Raw genomic sequence first — 19,500 nt, 5'->3', positions numbered from 1 at the left:
GCTTTGGTCAGACAAGGGTGTATAATCCCTTGGTACATGGTCAGACAAGTGGAATAACTCGTTATATGGTCAGATAAGTGGAATAACCTCGGGTACACGGCCAAAATAAGTAGTATAAGTTCGGTACATAACATGCTACATGGTCAGGAAAAGTACTATTATTCTGAAATATGGTCATGACAGTGAAAGAACCCTGGTGTATAGTTAGACGGGATTGTACGATAGTACAAGACGGTAATTCGTGTCCTTCACTGGCAAAGTAAGTAGTATGACTCGGTGTGTAATCAGACGATGTGTGTATCTTTATAACATGGTCAGATTCTACTCAACTTTCTCATGCTACATTTGCCAAAAACTCTATTAGACATTTGGTTCATCCTCAGAATTTTAAACAAGGCTACTTTTAGAAAATTCTTCCACTATCTTCACAATGTTCTTTTTTTGTTAAGATAGAATAAAAATTTAAATAGTCTCCTTAAAGAATTCTCAAAATTTATTATTCAAATTTTAATAAATGCAACCACAGAAACGGAACCTCAACTCATTCGAATCCAGGATATCTAAATATATTAAAATTATCTGCACCCCATTCTCATTTCATCGTTTGTCCTCCCATTCCGCAGTAGGATCAAGATAGTTTCTAAGATCGAGGCAAGCCCAGTTTCGATATCAACATAGTTTTCGATTGAAGCCACCAAAGATCGGGCTGTCCGAATTCTTGGTTCCCCAAAAGCGAATGCTCGAAGAGACAGGGACGCAAAGCGAGCAACAGCATCGCGCGCTCCAAATTGCGGACAGCAGGACTTCTCTCTGCGGTCGTTCGCGATAGACGTCCCGACATTCGCATCTTTGTTCGCCCAGCAGCTCGCCAATAGGACGACGGCCTAGATTTCACTGGAATGTCTCGATAGCTTTGTAACTCTGGACCGCGGATAAGTCGGGGACGAGGGAAACTCATCCGCCGGGGCGGCAAGTTTTGCGCAAGTTTTGATGGATTCATAGGCAGAGACTCAAAAGAGAGGACGACGGGAGCCCGAAATACTACGAAATACTCTGCTATACTGGAGCGGGAAACTGGTGACTGGCTTATTCTGTAATATTCTATTAGTTAGAATGTTTTTGTGAGTCGCTGGTGCGTGTTTCAAAATTCAATGATATTTTAGAAGAATGTTAAAAATTAAACTGTTGTTTTTATGAAGAATCCGTAGTGGTTTCGATGAATTTGTTGGGAAGTTAATATCTGATACTAGAATAGAAGTATTTAGTTACGTTTGTATGCATCGATGCATCGAATTGTTAGCTTCAATTTATATACTTTTAATTACAATAGAGTTGCAAATAATAATTGTCAAAGTACCAGTTTCCTCTTCCTTTTGAATAATTCAGAAACAATTGATAACTCCGTCGCTTAAAAGGAAAGCAACATTATCTGTCCTCGCGATTCTAATTGTCAAATACTTTAGGCAACTTCACGGCGTTCGGGGCTCGGAAGTCTTGACAAACAGCGCAAACACGAAATTAAATAAAAGCTCGCCGCGACGGAGTCGAAATGAACTTCCCACGAGAAGAAACTCTGGTACCCGAGGCAAGTTTACGGAAATCTTCATCTGGGATGTTCCACCAACGGGCGACTTTGTCCACGCTTCTCGATCTCGCCCTTCTTCTTCGTTCTGCTCATTATGTGACATTAACAGACGCCTCCAAAGAACAAAGTGCTGCTGGAAAGTGTACCGATTTGGGGCGACAATAACCACCAGTAATTACGATAAATACCTTGCCAGGCCAGGACTCGAGAATTCATTAGCGAACGCGATTCGACAGGATAACGAGGTTAAGCCCTTATTTCGTTGATTGCAGCAGCCACTGCAGTTCGATAACGCGATTCCTCGAGCTCCGTTTATCGTTTTCTCGCTTTAAAATTAAGGTCGTGACGCAGGGCGTACGATTCTTCGATATTCTTCTTATTAAGGGGCGGTTCTCATTTGGTAGGCTGATTGGGAAGGATACTTTTGTTGCAGTATGCTTATCGCTTGTGAAGAGAATTCCATCCGTAATCATTTCGTAAAAGTCTGTATGGAAAGTTTCAATTTGCAAACCAGATAATCCTTTTGCACTGTTCAAATATCTATGAAACAATTAGTATTTCATAAAATATAAGGACGAAGCATTAAAAATTAAAATTAAATTTAAGTCAGATTAATTTTCTAGAAGTAGTAAGATCAGCGATTGATCTGGTTCACTCGAGTTTCTCCAAATACTCGATGAAGAGAAAATAAGGTATCATTCAAAACCAATTATGCCCCATTCCTCTGAACGTAGTAATTCGATAGGGCAATTGTCACGTTTTAGAGGGATGTTTCACGCTGATTTTCGAGCGGTTTGGATACCCCCTTCGTCCGGAAACAGACGCCAGAACGGATTAACTCTATCGTCGAGGCCAGATACGTGTCTTCGGCCAATGTTTAGAGTGGAGGTTGCGATCCCTTTTACGGCTCCATCGATTGTTGCCCTTTCCACCCCCATTTCCAGCTCCTTCACTGTTGATTCCGTGGCGTTATTGGCTCAGCAGGAAATCCGAGTTGTGGTTTCGAAAATGTTATTCGATGGAAAATTTAAAATATGCAGTGCATTAACTTTTGTCGAATTCTAATGGGTTTTAAGTCACTGTTTTCGGAAGTTGTGAATAAATACATGCATTTTTTAAATGTTAATTATCTTCTTATTTTAGTTTTTTTAAAATTATATCCTCTTCTTTGGTCACTATTTTCATATCATGATTATTCAAGTTTTATTCATCATCATCTACAACAGGGAACTCGAATTTCCTCAAAACTCATAGCATAGAGGTTTTTCCCCAAGAAGAGTAGTCTTCTTTGTCAATGGAGCCGTTGTTAATCAAGTTTTTTTCGCCACAGACCCACACAAAGCGCTCTGTACCATCAAATTGCTTTGCTCTATGCCTCACTCCCGTCTAAATCGCGAAGCCCTCCATTTAGCTAAACTCGCGTAGCTCGCGTTATATCTCATACATTTAAGACACACCACCTTTGCAGCCTTTGTGATTCACGGTAGACAACGGAGTCTCTTTGAGCATTTCTTACTATCCTCCTGTTCCAGCGAGAACAGTGCTTAATTCTATACTATGTTATTGTTACCTACAATTATTTTCCTCCGTTCTTTTTCCCATCATTCTCACAGCGTTTTCGCCCGCCTCAGACATCGCGTCTCAGCTCGCCTCTTGTGTTTTCGCTGTTTGAATGCTTAGCACGCTGAGGGAAGCGTTGAATAAACAACTTCTTCCGCGGTTCGAGTGTTTTTATTTGCGCGGATACTCGGCCTCAGTTGCTATGCACGCGTCGACAATCAACTGCAAAAACATTTTGTAATCGTGGCAACAGCGTCGCGAACGATGCAAAAACCGAGGCTGCGATCAAGCATTCCTGCTGTCTTCGCGACGAGTCGGCCGAAAACGTTTCAGTTATTGCATTCCCAGAGACCCACAAATAAATCGTCGCTGGCTGGAACCAGGGGCAATTAATTGTATTCGCGACGACACGATTATTTAGCGAACACTTGGCAACGAGGGCTCGATTGTGTATCCATCTTCCTAGGTAAATGTATTGGGAAAGTTGTGTTGGAGTATGCTGCTATTAAGAAGAGAATATTCAATTCTAATTTAGGTATTTTAAAACAATTAGAAGAGATGAAAAATAAAAATAAAGTGAAACTCTTCTCGAGAGCAGTTCGAGACATCTACAGAATAGATTATAGTATGTTAAATAGTATATAACTCAACATGAAATTCAATGCACAAAACACTTAACAACACTTAAGAATCACTAAGAGATGTTTAAATCAGAAGAAAACTGATTTGCCAACAATCTTACACAGAGCACAAACCAACCAACAGCATAAAACACAATACGCGACCACCTTTAAAGAAACCCACGTCGTCCAACCTTCTAAAGCAGCCTCGTCGCAGTAAAGATCGATCTCTTCCACTGATCCTATCAAAAAGAGACGAGACAGCCGTTGTTCGCACACGTGGCACGCAATGCATCGGAGTCTGGGCACTCTGGAGGCAATCCAGCCTCGAAACGCCGCCAATCTCATCAACTTTCGCACGGGGTCAGCTTTCTTTCGTCGCAGGAAGGACGGGGGGATGGTGGAACAGCACGAAATCCGGGATTCGATCAGCTGAAATTCTCGCGCGCGACGGGTGCGCGGCCGATAGCGACGGGAGCCGTGTTCCTGAGTAAAATACTATTAAAAGTTGGTGGAAAAGGCGCCAGAGAGGGAAAATCCAGATCAATTACCCTTTTCGAGGGAACAATTCGGTTGAGAGAGGTGGGCGACGAGAAGTTCGTGTGCAGATAGGGCTGCGGAAGGTGCGGATCTCATTCCAACCTGAACTTTCGAGCGAGCGAATGGAAGCCATTCGCTTGACGCGAGTAGATATTTTATCTTCCGGATTATAACGCCGTATAAGGCGACTCCGATCGATCCGACACTGAGACTGTTAATCGAACGAGCTCTGCTGACAGATTGGAGAAAAAGTGCAGCTCCGATATGTCGTGATCGATGGGGTTTCGTATATAAAATAGTTATGAGTTTTAAAGCGCTTTCTGTACAGTCTACATATTTTGATAAATTCAACAGTATGCAGTAGTATTTGAATTCTGAAATTTTCAGAAAAGTCTAGGGATCTTAAGTAAATATTTTGTTGTTTGAGTTTTTAGTAAAATGGAAAAATACGAGAGAGAAAAGTTAAAATTAGAGCCAAAGGATGCTTGAAAGTGTGTTTATACATGAGTGCTTTCGCTGGAACTCTGCTCGCATTCATTAAAGAACGAGATTACGAGAAAGGAGGACGCGGATGAGGAACATCTTAAGCATCATTGTTTCACTACGAAAAACAGGCTGCAACAGGAAGACGGTAATCTCATTTAATCCAGGTGGCCTCTTCGAGCCTAGGTAAACCAGACTCGATTGTTTTAAAGTGAAGAACGAAGATCAGTGTTATCGTAGCGTACAACGCGCTATAACATAGATATAACACTGGCACGCCCTTTATCCTACAGGCTGATATCATGATAAGACGAAATATCTCAATCGTGCTTCTGGAGATCCACTTCTGGAAAGATAAACGTACGAATAACCATTGATCTGTACTACTTGATCAGGAGACTATCTTCTCCCAATTTCTGTTTACTATCTCAGAGGATTGCACATTTTTCATTTAAAAAAATTCTAGTATAGAGATTCACTCTAATGAGATAAAATCTTCGCAGAATCTTCATACTTGACACTCTCCAGAAGATAAGCATCTTATCAGCCTAGTGTTGATTGAACAATGTCGCCGAGTAGAGTAATCAAGCACATCCTCGACTGGACACGTCCAAGCGTCTCCCTCTTCCGGTCAATTGCAAGGGTTTACCCAGAGCGTCCAATAAAGCAGTAGCCTCATACTGGATTTACACAGTCGCAATGGACTTGGTCCCTCCGTTGTTTTAACTCCAAACTCTCTTGACACCGGAGGATGGATCGTATTGTTGCGTGGATATTGGAAGTATTCCCACTAGAAATGGCGTTGGCGGAATACCGAGTTGCATGTGTGATCGTGGTTAATATTACGGGAAATTTACATTTCCACTGGATATCAACAGCACGAAAAGATACATCCCTTGGGGTGTCTCGAGTCATATACAGGGTGTTGTGTTACACGTGAGAAATATTTAAAGGGTGCGTTTAAATCTGAAAATAAGATAAAATTTCTGTTGATTCTTCGTTTGTTAATCACAAATATTTAAAAAATGCAGTGATTATCCCCACAAATTTTTAAAAAATTTTTCCCCAATCGTAGCCGATTTCCCTGTAAAAGTAAAGCATATTTGACTATCTCGTGTCGACGGAATTATTTGAATTTCCTCTCGAATCAAGAGGCTCGATTTCCTCTAATAAAAAAAGATTCGTATCAAACGCGTATTTGTTTGATTAAATTCTTCGCCTAAACGCGTACACAGCGGTTGGTTGACAGAATTTCCGTCCAAGCGTTTCCTTCAATTTCGCTGGTGAATTCACCGGTGTCCCGTTCCACCAAAAACCAGTCTGCGGTCTCTGTTTTCCTTTCCCCTACAGAGAAGATCCATTTGAAAAGATAAATGGTGTCTCGCGCTCAAAATGCGCGTTCCTGTGGTCGTCGGACGTCTCCTTTCCTCCTCGTCTTCCTTTTCACGCGGTATTCTCCGTCCTGGCCCGTCCGCATGATTCTCTATTCGACCACGAACCATTGACTCGACCACGAAATTTATTCCTGGGTTATACTACTGTCTCGCCTATGTCCATGACTACTGTGCTGCGTCGTTTGTTCGACTAAACCCTGGATTATACTACTTGTTCGACTGAGCCTCATTCATGTCACTTATTTTGACTCACATTACTGTAGTTTGATCTACGCAGCAGGGCTGATGAGGCTCTTGAACATGCTATCGCGAATTGGATTCATTGTCTGATTTATGGTGGAGTTGTACTATTTACTGCAGTGACTCTCAAATGACGCTATTAGGTATAGTAATATTTTAGTTATAATAGTTATTGCGATGTCTGGTTAGACACTGCAGTAGACTACTTAGTCGAAAGACATTGAGTTATACTACTTGTTCAAGCTGATACAGTGTTATACTGCTTGTCTGACTAACCTCACACCTTTTCCACTTGTAGTATTAAGTTCGGGGTTATATCACTTTTCTGATTAATCCTTCTCGACTCTCACTAGCTACACATTCATCTGTACTACTTGCTTGATTAAACTCTGACTGATTTGATGAGTATTGCTCGTTAAGTCTCGCACAAACAAAACAATTCCTTGGTAGATTGCAAAGCATCGATCTAATGCCCTAGTCTAAGAACGTATCACCTTTCTTCGAATTCAAGGGGAACACGTCTTCGACGGGGGTAACAAACGTCCTCCACCCTTCTTGTTCTACTTTCTCCCTCGATACTATCGTTAACCACGGCGTGCACGGCTCGTTTCACTGGGTTGAAAGACTCGGGACGGCCAAGGCGATATTGAATTCTGTGCCCTGGCTCAGAATAGAAGAAAACAGACGAAAGGGCAAACAACCTGTTCAGGGTGCCTCTGGCGCAAAACCCTACGCGAGTCCCAGATAAGGTTCAGACTTGCTTCACGTTTCTCTATACTTTTATCCTCCTCTGCACCGAAAGTTGGAATAAATTGCACCATTGCGGCGACACTCGGGAGTCGGAACGTCGACTCAAGGACGCAAACGAGTCTGTTTGAAACGATTGCTACGGAAGCAGAGGAAATTCTCTGGACCCTTCGACTCTTTAATTCCTCGTAGTAAAAATAGCGAATTCATGTCCTTTGAATAAATAATACTGTCAAAGGGATCTTGTTAGCGTTCTCGAACGTTTTTGTAGTTGGATCTGTTAAATGGTATGTATCACTCGCAGAATAAATCACATCTGTTACTTCAAGAGCAGCACTTGCAATCACCTGCAATAAACGTTCTTCGAACCAGCGAGAGCCAAGTAACGACCAAAAAACTCTGTTAAAGGATCGCTACTGTTCCGTTCCCGTGTCCTGCTCTGCCGTGAACGAAAGTGACAATTCGAAGCGACAAATGGCGCCTTGTAGCGAAGTTCCAGAGCTTCTAGGGGGTGGCTCGTCCGCGCTGGATTCTCGACTCTACTTTTTCCCTCATGCTTGAACGACCACCCGTCGAAACTCCGAAGAAATAACTTTAATTCACTCTTGGAGCCGGGAAATCTATTAAAGCGAAATCTCCGATCGTTCTTTTAAAGAACGTTTGTCCTCGCGACGACGATTCCTCTTCTCTTTTTTTTTCTACACCTCCCCCTACCGTTCACCCTTTTATACTTTCTTGGCTTCAAGTTTCTTCGTGATTCGAAGTTTTACGCCGATCGTTCGACGAGAATAGATTCTTCTAGATTCCAGCGACGGAAGCACGGCCGTGATTCGAGGAAATTTCGTATCTTCGCGTGGAAACGCCGCGTGAAATCCAGGCAGAGTGATTTCCACCCCCTCGTGTCTTCGGGTCGTAGTCGATTGTTACATCGATATCGAAATGACTATCAGAATGATATCGAGGACGGTATTCCCAACAGAAATCACGGCCTGAACGATCGCTGATATTCGAGCAGCGTGCTTTATGAAAAATTCGAGGAACGCATTCCCGTCTCGTATTTTGCTGAAGGAAGTAATCTCTGTTCGAAAAAGGCTTCTTCCAGGCAAAAATATTATTATTATAGCTTATTCTTATATCCGTCGAAATATTTCAATATCTTCCAGTATCTTGCTTCCCCTTTGATTCTTTCGCGGCATTATTCGAACACGGGTCCGCGGAGCTACAAAGTTTAATCAAAATTCATGCCTCGCCTAGAATCATATCCCACCGCGGCGCGTCTTATACACTACCATTTCCCCTGTTTAAAAGTCGTTGGTGGGATTCATCAAAAGCTTCTTTGCTCCCCGCGCCGTTTGATACAGGGTGTATCGGACCAGAATCCGCTCGGCTGTATTTCTCTTCGTACCCAAGCTTTGCTTTCGCGTTTCTTTGTTCTCGGGCGGGAACCAGAGTCGATGCAGACGACGGGGTCTAAAGGACTCGACGATTTAAATTTCTCGCGCGTACACCGTTTAACGCCCCTTCGCGCCCTGCCTCTCTTCCTCCTCTCTGGCCCGATCAACAGACGCCGACAGACGTTGCGCGCCGTTGCTACTTTGCATCCCTTGCCAGTGTGCACGCGTCCGCAGCGTTTGAACTTGGACAAACGACGGATCACAAAGGGATGCGCGGCGCACAGTGGAGGAAGGAGTTTCTCAGAGAAGTGTTCGCGCAACTTGGATCCCAAAGGTGCGCGCACAAAGGAGCCCCTCCCGTCGGCTTAAGCCCGCGACAAAGGTCAGAAACAACGATCGGAATCTTGGGGAAATTAATTTAGCATCATCGCGCGTAATTAGTTTACCGTTGCGGCAGTCGTACGCTCCTGACAGTCGGGGAACTTGAACAACTGCTGCCTGGATAGTTCCTCCACGAAATTCAGACTTTCATGGGTACTTTATTCCGCCTCAGTGGGCTGGTTTTATTATGATTAGGAAGGGAAGGGGAGCTGAAAGTCTTCGGTTGCTGTAGATACCTGGTTGTGCTGTTAGGTAGATCAAAGTGTCTTCCTTGATAGATAATTGTCTGTGTAATGATTTCGAGGAGTACTGTTCGGCTGATTAAAATTAGGTTGTACTACTTGCTGCAGTTCTGTGGTTTACTTACAGGACTATTTTAACTTCTGTACTACTTGATCACGAAAATACACAAACGAGCCTATCTTGAGGGAATACTACGCTACCTTAAGCTTTATTTCAGTGTTTATTTCACTCGTCTGATCAAAATCGCGCCTATACTACTTGCATATTTGACGCATGACGAAAGTTGTATTTATACTACTTGCGTATATGACGCCTGACAAGAATCGTATACATACTACTTACATACTCCACGTCTACCTAAAATCATATCTATACTACTTAGGTTTCAAACGTCTGACAAAAATCCTACACATACTACTTACATACTCGGCGTCTGACAAAAGCGTTACCTATACAACTTACATTTCTAACATCTAACGAAAATCGTATCGATTCTAGTCACAGTATTCCTTCAACTACGCATTCAAATTTCTAATTTCAAATCTACTTCACGCTTTTAGACCCCGCGGAAACCTAATTATTATCACTCAGATGCTCGTTTCCGGTGAACGAGCGGAAACGGGCAGAGCCACGCCTCATTGACCGCCGTGCTAGCGAGCGTGCCCGAAAAATTGTCGGGGCGAACGTGCACCGGAAACGCCGGTATTGCGGCGTCCGGTTCTGGCGTACGTGCGCTGGAAACGACACGTCGCAAAGGAGGGAACGGCGTTCGCCGCGGAAAATAGCGGAAAAAAGAGGAGCCGGCGCGCAACTGGCAATTTCCCCGGAAGCACGAGAAAGGAAAGGGGAAGCACGTTAATTGGCGTTCATCTGGAAAAGGTTTACCAACGCGAGTGACTACGAGACGGCTGGGGGAGAGAGCGGGTTATGGGGGCAGGGATGATCGCGCGAAATGGCCAGCCGAAGGGGCGGGGTGAGGGAAGCTAATTATCCCGCGAGAAAAATTCCTCGGGGCATGGAGAACGAGCAACGTGCAGCCGGTTCTAACGCCTGGCGAGCAGCATCTCCATAACTCTTCAACGGGATTGTTAATTGGATTTTTTTTTCCACGGGGCCCACGGGCGCGCGTCGTTTCATTATAACGTGCCCTCTCCCACCTTTCCACCGTTTCTCGTTTAACTTTTCTCCCCGTTGGTCCTTCTCCGAGGAATTGTTTCGCCCTATTTGTTCATCGTTCTTCTCTCTCATGGTAGGGTCCTCTCGTCCCTCATTTTTCATCGGTTCTCCGTTTCCTCTCGCTTACTCCTCTTCTTGACCTATTTGTCTGTCTGCGTGCTGCGCGCTTTCTCCCCTCTGCCCTCCACCGACACCACTTAATAGTGGTTTCCCTCGACTATTTCCTTTTAACAGCTGCTCCTCCTCGTTCCTTTTATTTATCTCCCGACCCCTCTCCACCCCTTTCGTTCCTGCTTACCGCTCCAACTTCCGCCGCTTTTATTTTTCGTGTCTCGAATAGTGCCCTCCGGTTTCTCGGGGCGTCGTTATTCCCTATGGTGGTCCGTCGCGCAGGGGTACGTCAAGTAGAATATGGCGACGACGTTCAGCCGGAAGCTCTTCAGGAACCAGGGGAGGATATCGAAGGCGCGATGGGAGTGGCCGTCAAACTTTTACTGGCGTTTCACGCCTCTGATGCGAGTTCGTTTCCGAGAATATTACGTCTAGTCGCCTTGGAAATGCACTCTTATTGGAGTGAGGTTCAGGGGGTCGTAAAGTAGCGAGACTTTTAAAATACACTTTGATTAGTTTAGGTCGGCATTGAAGTTATTTTGAGGGTGCAGTTGAATTGCGTTATGCTGTTTGTAGTAGCGCGGTCTATCAAGTAGTACCAATCAGGCATAACGCTATTCGTAGCGTCGATTTTAAAGCTGGGAAAATAAATAAGAAGCCACGAGTACTAAAAGTCAGTTTTTGCTCTTAGTAATGTAACTCGATACTAGCTAAATTACCTAGCGTCTTTTAAGTAGTAAAAGTCAGGGCTTAAAGCTCCATGTAGAACGATTGGAAAAATAAAGAAATAACGATCGCGTTCGAAGTGGTCGGAGTCAATATTCGAAATTACGTGTATTATAGCCAAATAACTGTTAAACAACCCATTTCAAGTAATAAAAGTCAAGGATTAATATCTCCTGTGGTGCAACTGAAGAGCTAAGGAAATATCTAGCGCATCGTATCCCAAGTAGTATAAGTCAATGTTTAAACAGTAAGCGTAGTATCACTCAATAACTGCTACACCACATAACACGTTCCAAGTAACACATATGTATTATATCGCTGTATCTTTTCAAAAATAATTCAAGTAAAACTTATTTCCCATAATACTCTACAATTGCATTCCAAAGTCCGAATCTAATAACGAAATATATTCATCTGATTCTTCGGTGTAACGTGAAAGGGGTCACGTTATTTCCAGCTGCATCGCGATGGAATAAATTCCTCAACAATCGAGGGAACGCTTCAGAATGCAACGTGTTCAGCTTTGGAACGCATTACGCAACGATTGCTCGAGCGATATTTCCCTGGCGAAATTCCGCACGCTCGAGTTCAGCCTGAAAAATGGTTAAAGGGACTCTCGGATCGTAAATTACGTCACATCGCGATCCTACGTATTGACCCTGTACGTTCGTGCCTAGACTTCGACTGGCCTGCATCTGCCTGCGCTGCAGGAAATAGAGCTCGAAGCAAAAATCAGAGGACGGGGCACGGAAAGGGACGAAAGAGGAGCCACTTCCCTTAGAAATGAAAATTCTCGGGAACTTTTTGATCCGTCGCATCTCTTTGCCAGCGCAGCGAGAGAAGGCGGAGGAGGAGAGGGTGACGGTGGTGAAATTGAAGCTCGGAAAAGAAGTTATTCATTACAGTCGGCAAAAGTTCATACCAGTAGCGGAAATCGTGATACGGTTCAACAGTAATCGATCAATATTAAGCACACGAGGAGCTTTTTTTTTTATCATGCTGTATCGACTCGAAGAAAGCGTTTTTCTTTGAAGCGGAAATGTAAAAGCCTTTAGCTCGTCTCAAAGCGCCATTTTTCCGAACGAAATTGAAAATTTACATCTCGAGAGTTGATTGTAATCGACGTGAAACACGGGAAGATTGAAAAGTAGCGAAAGAAGAGGGGCGTACTTTTGTGAAACGGCAATCACGGGAATTTATATCATCGATTACAGTGTTTTCCAATTTATTCTCCTTTTCGCAGACACTGTTTCGGTTTCATCGATGCGATCAAGGCGATTACGCGAACGCTTACGGTTATTTATCGCGTGGAACGTCGCGCTGATTAAAGCGAAAATACGCATTACCGCATGGCACATCATCCGCGATAGCGTTAATACCCGGGATCATTTTAAATAATAATTTCGAGCGTGATTTAGAGCGGTGATCGGGCCAAGCGATGGCAAAAATAACAGCGGCGCGTCACGCGGATAAAATCTTTGCTCCCGATTGTTTTTACATTTGATTACCCGTGTTCGCGTCCGGTGGAAACTTTTAATATCCAAATGGACGCACGTCGCCATATATTTTGCGCTCACAATTTGCCTGGGTGAAACTATAAATATCGCTAATCGGTTTTAATGATCATCGAGGCAGGATGAACAGCTCCCCGCTCTCTTCTTATCATGGGAAAATGCTCAAAAATTCTATCTTTTTCTATTTGCCTTTCGTTTTACAGCTTGTAAAAGACTGACCGGATATTTTATGAATAATATATTTTTTTGTCGCTACAGGAACGAGAAGTTACTCTGTTTACAGAGCATAGTAGATTGTAGATTCCGCGACAGTGGATAAATATTGTCTCGTATTTGTTTCACGTTGACGTTGCGGAAGATTGGTTGGACCGTTCAGTCTTTTATGACTAACCTTCGCGCGAGACGCGCTGATAGGAATAAAATGACTGTTGTTAAAAAATTGGAGGGCATAAAATAGAATTGTGAGTGTTATTTAAATACACTGCACTGGGGATGTGTATATTCTAAAGTGAGTTGAAGAAGATAAATCATAAAAATAGTCGATAGTAGAATTTAGTCGAGGCAAGTAGTATAGGTTACTTTTTGGATAGACATAAACATTATAGTACTCATGAAATACGAATATTTGCTGAGTGAGTACTAAAGCTCGATGATTTATGAGTCTAGTATTTATTACTTGACTGTGATAATTTTACTTTATATTATGATTGGAAAATGACATTTCTCTATACAGTTTAGATCAAATAATTTTATTTTATTAACACTGTAGAATTTAACTATGCAACTGATACAAATCATCTCCTGGAGAGACCAGTGGGGTTCATTAAATATTTGCTCAATAAGTAGTAAAGCTCAAGTATTAACCAAACACTCGCTCGCTAAGTAGTACAGCTCAACAGATGATCAGACTAGCAGCCTATTTCGGCGCTCGGCGATGTAATCCGTGCTCTGATTAACAAAAGTTATTTTCTCAGCACAGTTTATACAAAATAATGGCAGTTTCCGGTGCGCAGCATTACGTACAGAAAAATCCACGGGAAATTCGCGCAATTTCCTCGAGCGTGCGTTGAAAAATCGCGTCGTATGCCACTATTGCGGTTCCCTTTTGTGAATTCCTCCCGGATAAATTGTACCAGCGAGGGGAGGCCGTTAAAAACTTCAAGCACGGAGATACGCCGACCAGATAAAGCACGCGCGGCCTCGCGAGAATGCGCGGGGAATGCGCGCGACGCGTGTGCAGCATCCGACCGACGACGCTTTCCAGCTGGCATAGTTTTCATCTTGATATATTTCCTCATTCTGTGTCATTGCGCGCTCTCCGCGGAGACGCCCGAAAAACTCTCGAACATAACGTTGTCTCCAGCCAAAAAGGGGTCCAATAGCGGTCTGAAAGTATTTTTCCATGATTCCTTGTGCAGGGGAGAGTCCAAGAGGAATCTGAAGCGCGGCGCTGGAGTAAACACGGAGCCAGCAATGTCTTAAATTTCATAAATGCCAGAGCCCAAGCTCCTGAACGAAGCTTACTATAGATTTATGCTGTAGGCTTAAATTTCTTACTATGTAAGCATATGCACGATGCAAATTTGTTGACTCTTGGATAAGGGAGATGATTTGTTCGAAAGCAGAGAAATATGTTTGCTGCGAGATCGAGGGAATTTTTAGTGATGTAAGAGAACAAGCTTTTGTGGAAACCTGAGATCTATGATTCTCACTGACTCACCTATGACTGTTAAATTGACTTTGGAGTTGCGGGTCTGACCAATCTGAAAGTCCACTCGGCACCTGTAGATGCCAGCGTCTTCTTCTCTTATGTGATCGACGCCAAGTTCGGCTGGCTTCTTGTCTGGCATGAAGTATGCACGATTCGAGAACACTGTGTCGTCCGACCATCTCTCCGCAATCCCGAAATCCCGATCCCTCGCATCGACACTGGAATAAAATTGAAAAATCTTCATACATACCCAAAGTTCCAGAATCATCATTATATTCTTCGAACTTTCCTGCGAAATCACTTCCCAAACTTTCTGATACTTAAGGCTACTTTGGAAATTAATTTATAACGCTTCTATAAACACCTTAATTAATTATGGTGGTTTTTGTTAGTAGTAGAGTTGTGAATAAATGTTTCTCTAGAGGCTGTGAATGAATCTCACTAATTCTATTCGTACTGCTATTAGACATTAAAGTCCGAAAAGGCGCTAAATATTCTCAAACTAATTTAGGGATATTACACACGCTTTGAATCTCAATTCCATATTATAAACTTCCATCTTATTATGTCTACTTTTTTAAATAAGAAGCTTCCGCCATTAAATCTGCTTATATTCAGAGGGGAAACTAAATCATCGAACCCTCAGGGCAGCGTGGCTTGCAGCGACCACCCACGTGAAATGGGATAAATTTTCGCGCGGCCGGAAGTCAACTAGCCAGATCTAACCAGTCACTAATCTTGCGTCGCGTCGACGACTCTGTTTACGCAACTGTCCTGGACCGATTGCGAAACGCCCGACGGCAGTTTGCGCAGACACGGAGACGTCGGCTGGCAGCAGTTGTGCTCAGATTGATTTGCATCTCACCTGTAAACCGATGTGCCGAGATCCTCGCGATACCAGAGCACAAGATGCACCGAGTCCCCTTCGTGGGTGGTTGATATGTCGCAAGGAAGATACGTGGGATCCCCGACCAGCGCCACGATGTGCGATATTGGTACTGTAACAGAGAAACGTACGGAAACGTGAGTTTCAGAGTAATGGAGTGCGAGATGTGGTACTACGTCGATCGATGGGTAATGTTCTATTGACGTCACAGGGTGTTTCAGCTTGGTAGGTTTGGGGCTAGGAATGTTTAATGAGTATTGTTACTGTCTGTTTTTAAGGAATGTTTGGAATTCGTTCAATGTCATTATATTGAAGTTTATTTAGGTTGGCATATATCTCTGATCATAAAAAACGTGTTCTAAGTTTCTGCCATTGCGAAAACCTGCGTCTCAAATCCTATGACTGTTCGTTCTCTCTTTAATCCCGGATCCTACACTATTTATCTCCGAAACTTCAATTCAGTATAAACCTCCCATCAATTACCAAGATCCAAAGCTACCAAAGAATTCTACGTGTAGAATTTCAGAAAGAAAATATGCATGTACTCTGCCCTGAAAATAAAGCGATACCATTCAAAAACATTACTCAACTCGTCCCTCCAGAGGTCCTATTCTTCTAGCTCCGATGAAGATGGTTATATTTAACCGGTCTTGACGAAAGAGCGAAACGAGAGGAGTGCGCTCGTTGGCGTTCTCGAGTCGTCCTCGAGTGACCCAGATATGCGAGCGTTGTAAGGTTAAAGACGAGCGTACGGAGGGAGGGAGGTTCCGATGCATTCGAGGCAGCGCGGAAGGGACAATGCGCGGGTGCATTCGCGACGCCGAAAACGTCGTTCTTCTGTCCGCCGTTATCTTCGGAATAAATGGATATTGTGTGTCGGAGTAACGCGAGGACAAGCGAGGGAGAACAAAAGGCCATTGTTGGCCCTCAGCGTGCCCGAATGGACGTTCGCGTGCCGTTTGTTACGTAAATGGTTTTAATCGCGCCGAGACTCGCAGTTGCTCGCTTCGAAACCAATTTTCTGATTAACTAGAACGAAACTTAATAAGAGCGTTGCTAGAGTGTCACGTTTTCATTTCGCTCCATTATTTTCGTATGATTTCATTCGAATTGGAGGGGGTGGAAGCTGTTTTGGAAGGAATTAGAAACGATTGCTTGCTCTGCTTTCTTTTAAGCTACCTGAATGTTTTTTTTGTATTTTTTTCGGACAACTAGCTTTCGCGAGATTTTACATTCGCTTCTGTTGGTAAGTAGAGCCAGGAAAGAACACCGAATTCTGTAGCTACTTTTCTGCGAAGTAAACCCGCGGGTAACGTAATACGCTTAGCGCCGGTCGTGGCGGCCATTGAAGACTTCTGACGCAACATTTGCAGCCAGCTACACAGATTCCCGGGAGATTTTCTCGTTTCGGACTCTGCCGCCTGTTTTCCTTGTTTTACTGAGCCAAGTGGGAGAATGATACTAATAAACGATAAACCACCCTCTCCCACGTGATATTTTCTTAATGACGCTGTGTTGGTTAAAGTTTATTTGATAAATCAAATTTGGACTATTTCGATAACATATTGGAACACAAAATATGTCAGTACTCTGAAAAATTACCCTATATGGACCTGAACCAATTTTGTATTTCTGAACATTCAAATATTCTATAATCTCTAACCGGGATAAAAATAGCTCCTTAATTTATTCTTTATTTATCCACTGCCCTACTTTCATTCACAAAAAATGAAGACGCACGAAACTTTGAGAAGTTACTTCTATCCTCAGTAGTATAATTAAGATAGCAGTGCAGGGATAGGTAAAACTGAAGTTTTTTCGTGCGAGGTTATTGTGTAGCATCGACAGACTGCATGCACCACAGTGAAGTTGGCACGTACTTCGGTAGAGGTAATTCCACTTCCATGCTTATGTGTATGTTGTGCCAGAACTGAGGGAGCTGTCTGTACAAGTTAATTGTTACCGCGACGATTTAACACCCGTAATATCAAGATTAAGTAGCATAGATCGGTATGTAGTTAGTAGGAACATATACGATCATAATGGGAAGATTAAGTAGCGTGACTCAATAATTAACGACACGATATGGGCGAGACTGTAACACGAAGATTAAGCAGTGTAAATCTGTATCTGTTCAGCAGGCATTTGCATTATTGGCGCTAGCAGGGATAAGATAATAATTAGAGGCATTAGGATCAAGTGAAACAGATCAATATTCGGTCGACGAATTCCAAGATTCGGCGTCTCTAAATGGATTATTGAATTACTACATTCAAGGTCCTCGATTTCAATATTATACCCGAGCCAGTAGTACAAGTCAACGATATATCAAACCATTTTTCTTCTCAAACAATACTAGTCATTATAAATCCCAAAGCTTCCAATACCACACACGACTCAGTAGTACAAGTCAATGACTAATCAGACCACCCTTCTCAGTTAGAACTACCCCTTATAAATTAATACTTATCTCCCCGAAAATATTAAGATCCATACCTCCACCCCATCCCCTCTCTCCCTCCCCATTCTCACAAAAAAAAAGTTTAATGACTCTCAGTTGGATTTTCCACCCTCATAGAGCTTAATCCAAGCTTGCAGCAAATCTTCGACTCTAAGTAAAGTTTCCAGAGCGTCCACAGGAAAGACGTGCCTTAGAAATCCAATGAAGTTTTCGAAACCGTGGATAGCTCGTCATCCGTTGCGTATCTGGAATCTCTTCTCCCGAAAATTAGATGAACCCCTCTGCAGCCACAAATGTCTTACGTATATCCCCAGAATACAGGTGTTTCGGTGCAATTCCGTCGAGAAAAGGAAATTTGAAACATTCGCCGCGGAAATTGGCGCGCTCCTACGATCCTCTTTCCCCCGTCGATTTTCCAGCCATGGCACCGACGTCGTTGCTCTATTCTGGCACGTTCTGGCTGCCGATTCTCGTCGGGACGTGGTGTCACACAGAGAATATCGGAGATGAGGCTGCGCAACGACGCCAGACGGTATTATCGCGCCTGACGTCTATCATTCGCGTGCGATTTTTGCCCGATCGAGATGTACGAAAATGAATGGGTGGGTGTACACTGGGGGAGGGTGGTCGGGGATAGGGTTCCACCATTCGAATTCGTTCCCCCTGTCACTGGTGAAATATGATCACGGTCCACCCGTTGCTTTATTGATATTCGAACTTGTCCCGAGGTATTCTCCGTGACGCTTGACAGGCGGACCAGATTCACTCTTTGGTCCAAGAGAGATAGGGGATGATGTAGCTCGGTTTAAAAAGAATAGTTTTCAAAGGAGATTTTTGCTTGGTCGAAGGCGGTAGGCGAAGTTTTCCCTTTTAGATACGTTCGAATGAAACAAGTGTATGTTTGATGGATTTTAAGTTTCCAGGATGAAAGTTGTTATTATGTATTTAATTTCTTATGGGATATACTTTTTAGTAAGTAAAAGATATTCAGTATATCTAGAAAATAATATATAAATATAAAAAATATAAAGGTTGAAAGTTTACTGTTAGGGGAGAGAAATAGATCGCAGATAATTTTATAGAATGAACCATGCAGTAATTGCTTTCTAGGGTCCGTAAAAAGTAGGCGCGGTTACGACGTTACGTGCTTCAATTACTTTTAAGTGCATCCACCTCGTCGCGATTTCACGTTTCAGACTAAACTGCACCCTGTTTCGTCAACAGCGGTTCCTTTTTTCTCTTCCTGTATTAAGCAAACTGCCCTTGAAGCTCGGTTTACAGTTTTCTCTGGCGCAGACGTTAATTTTTTTTCAATGAATTATAATTATTCTAGAAATGGAACTTAATTGGAGAGCCCAAGATCAGTACGCTTTTCAAGATTTTCTTCCGGATAAAAGCTGGAGTAACCTGAAATTGACACACCGGTATCTTTTATCGTCAAAGTTGGTCCGAGAATTGTGGAGTGATTCTCCTTACCGAGGCGAACGATCTTCCTTTACGAGCGAATATTTGTTCTGTTTCTTATAATAGCAGGGGAACGCGAGGAATTTCGAACGGCAGAGCAATTCGAGCCTCGTGGCTGTGCGATTTGTTAATATTCGTGTATTATTGCATTGCTGATTTACAAACATCGTCGTGAACTTCTTCGCACGAAATAATCTTGTTAAAATATCCGCGGAGTCCCAGAGGGCCTTTCTAAAGTCGTCGAATAATTCTCTCGTACGAATC

At 43.1% G+C, this 19,500-nt stretch overlaps 1 protein-coding gene across 1 annotated transcript in view; it reads right to left on the bottom strand.

Annotated features, from left to right (window-relative positions):
* Positions 1-19,500, bottom strand: part of LOC143179047 (neural cell adhesion molecule 2) — a 194,571-nt gene that overhangs the window by 38,763 nt on the left and 136,308 nt on the right. Inside the window, exons 2-3 of the mRNA XM_076378039.1 lie at positions 15,291-15,423; positions 14,435-14,643 (exon numbers count right to left, since the gene is read on the bottom strand). Of these exons, the coding sequence (XP_076234154.1) occupies positions 14,435-14,643; positions 15,291-15,423 (342 nt within the window). The remainder of the gene's footprint in view (positions 1-14,434; positions 14,644-15,290; positions 15,424-19,500) is intronic.

The sequence above is a fragment of the Calliopsis andreniformis genome, chromosome 5, assembly GCF_051401765.1.
Source record: "Calliopsis andreniformis isolate RMS-2024a chromosome 5, iyCalAndr_principal, whole genome shotgun sequence".
NCBI lineage: Eukaryota > Metazoa > Arthropoda > Insecta > Hymenoptera > Andrenidae > Calliopsis > Calliopsis andreniformis.
Note: the sequence above shows the minus strand (reverse complement) of the source record. Positions and strands in the feature narration are given on the sequence as shown.